Genomic DNA, 2,277 nt, shown 5'->3' on the forward strand with positions numbered 1-2,277 from the left:
CTACGGCAACGCTCTCCAAGCCGCCTCATTAGAAGGCCATCAAGAGATTATCGCACTACTCTTAGATAAGGGAGCAGATATTAATGCCCAGGGCGGCTTCTACGGCAACGCTCTCCAAGCCGCCTTATTAGAAGGTCATCAAGAGATTGTCGCACTGCTCTTAGACAAGGGAGCAGATGTTAATGCCTAGGGCGGCTTCTACGGCAACGCTCTCCAAGCCGCCTCATTTCGAGGCCATCAAGAGATTATCGCGCTGCTCTTAGACAAGGGAGCAGATGTTAATGCCCAGGGCGGCCGCTACGGCAACGCTCTCCAAGCCGCCTCATTTCGAGGCCATCAAGAGATTGTCGCGCTGCTCTTAGATAAGGGAGCAGATGTCAATGAAAGAAATGGCTCTATTACATCGTCAAAGCGGCCTGGCTCTATGACTCCAAGCATCCCGGCGAAGAAATTACTCCTCATGTACCCTGAGCCTTCTGGTCAAACTCAATAATTGTTGAGCTCTACTACGGTGTCCACCTTTTGCCCAGCTTTAACCCTCATCACTTTTACCACTTCGCAGATTCTAGGCGTGGCTAGTTAAAGTCATGACAACCTGGGCTGCGGTTTCTACTATGATATTTCAATATCCTTATCTAGTCATAGGGTCTGGAGAGAGCGACTATTCTATATATCTCTGTTTTGCCATTGACGGTATACTTGGAATGGGGTATATCGATGGAAGGGTGGTTATTATGGGAATCCAGCCAGGAAATGGAAGTGCATAGAAATAGATTTATCACTGTAAATCATTCGACCTACGACTTACAGTATTATTATTTTCTAAATATTTATTGAGTTGGGGTTTGGGGGGCACGTTTCTTAAGTAGGATATGGAATCGGTGATAGATGGCTCTGGATGGTTCTAGAAGAGTTGTCTCATTCTCTATAAAAGTGTACCTGGGAGGTTTGGAACCGGTTATCTCAGTTGGGACTCAGCCGGCAATCGTGCCCCCTGGCCAATATGAGGTTCCGCTATACCGATTGAAGCCTAGCATCTTTTTTAGCATGCGCCGCTAAATATTGACCAATCATATGCTATAAAGGCAGGAGGCACGACTGCCGTCTGAGAGACTCCTACAGACTTTATGTGGATGCGTGAAAGATCGTATCATGAAATAGGTGAGGGAACTCCCATCGCTAAGCGTACTCGATACTGAATGTTTATCGCTAATCTGTTATCAGAAATTGATTCTACACGTTGACTTCTACATTTCATCAAGATTTAGGGCCAATCCAACCACTCTACAGTCCGTCACGGTTCAGACATTGGCCGGTTATGATATCACATGACATCACATGACCAACGTCTACGTGCTTTGTAAAAGTTATCAGGAAGACTCCGCTTGATGGATCTTCCTCCTTTGTACTAATATTATCTTTCACACGTAGTACAATGCACGTATTCGAGACAACATCACTACGTGTCTACGTCCTTGACACTAGGGTTTGACAGCAAATCATGAAACTCGTCGCTAACTGCTTGCTCAGGACTCATCAAGATATGGGTGTATAATCCAGCTGCAATCTCCTTTAACAGGTTCGGATTCGTGCGCTTGGTCTCCGCTGTAACAAGGCAAGGCCTGACCTCTTCTGCTCCTCTCCAAGCTTGCTAGAAGGGATCAACTGGATGGCAATTTTGCCGATAAAGATTGGGATAGCATAAAAGATGATGCTCTTCCCAAAACCAGTCTGAGCAGAGACAATAGTATCCCCATGCCGAAAAACAATTTGTTGAAGAGTCCGAACCCGGTTGATACGTGGGAGCCGGCCACCCAGGAGTCGCTGCAAACCATGGAAGGTAAGATCATGCTGGTATTTGATGTTCTTTCGTATCAGACATGTCTTGACTAGATCTTGCAGTACCGAGCATAACTCTTTCTCTGGTGTCGTTGCAATTATGGATATCCGTTCTTCAGTTGTTTTCTCGATAGGAAATGGTTGTACAGAGGCTGGATTCTGGTATAGGGAGGTTTCACGCTGATAAGAGCGACCTTGCCGTCGCTTCACTCGCATGGAGGCAGATCTGGAGATTGAGCTTTCACGTATAACGACACGACAAGTAGTTTTAAAACTCTAGTTATAGATTAAACAGTTAGCAAATTGATATTTAAAAGCCATAGGACGGTTTAACAAACCCTTATCTATATTTCATCAACTTTTGGAGCCCGCGCAACTTTACCGTATGATGTTATTCGCCATCTCGTCATTTCTACTACATCTCGCCATGCACCCGTC

General features: G+C 45.5%; 2 protein-coding genes across 2 annotated transcripts; one reads left to right on the forward strand and one right to left on the reverse strand.

Annotated features, from left to right (window-relative positions):
• Positions 1 to 16: 16 nt before the first annotated feature.
• P152DRAFT_402633 (ankyrin) lies at positions 17 to 493 on the forward strand (the record flags this gene model as incomplete). Its single annotated transcript, XM_033676663.1, has 2 exons — positions 17 to 148; positions 245 to 493. Coding segments are annotated over 2 exons (381 nt in total), but the record flags the coding sequence as incomplete, so codon positions are not given.
• An 822-nt stretch (positions 494 to 1,315) lies between these two features.
• P152DRAFT_145553 (uncharacterized protein) lies at positions 1,316 to 2,253 on the reverse strand. Its single transcript, XM_033673894.1, has 2 exons — positions 2,178 to 2,253; positions 1,316 to 2,115 (listed from the first exon to the last, which is right to left on the reverse strand). The coding sequence occupies exon 2, from the start codon at positions 2,053 to 2,055 to the stop codon at positions 1,573 to 1,575; it is 483 nt and encodes a 160-aa protein (XP_033531334.1). The 5' UTR covers positions 2,056 to 2,115; positions 2,178 to 2,253; the 3' UTR covers positions 1,316 to 1,572.
• Positions 2,254 to 2,277: the final 24 nt, after the last annotated feature.

This window comes from Eremomyces bilateralis (assembly GCF_010015585.1).
Source record: "Eremomyces bilateralis CBS 781.70 unplaced genomic scaffold P152scaffold_22, whole genome shotgun sequence".
Lineage (NCBI taxonomy): Eukaryota > Fungi > Ascomycota > Dothideomycetes > Eremomycetales > Eremomycetaceae > Eremomyces > Eremomyces bilateralis.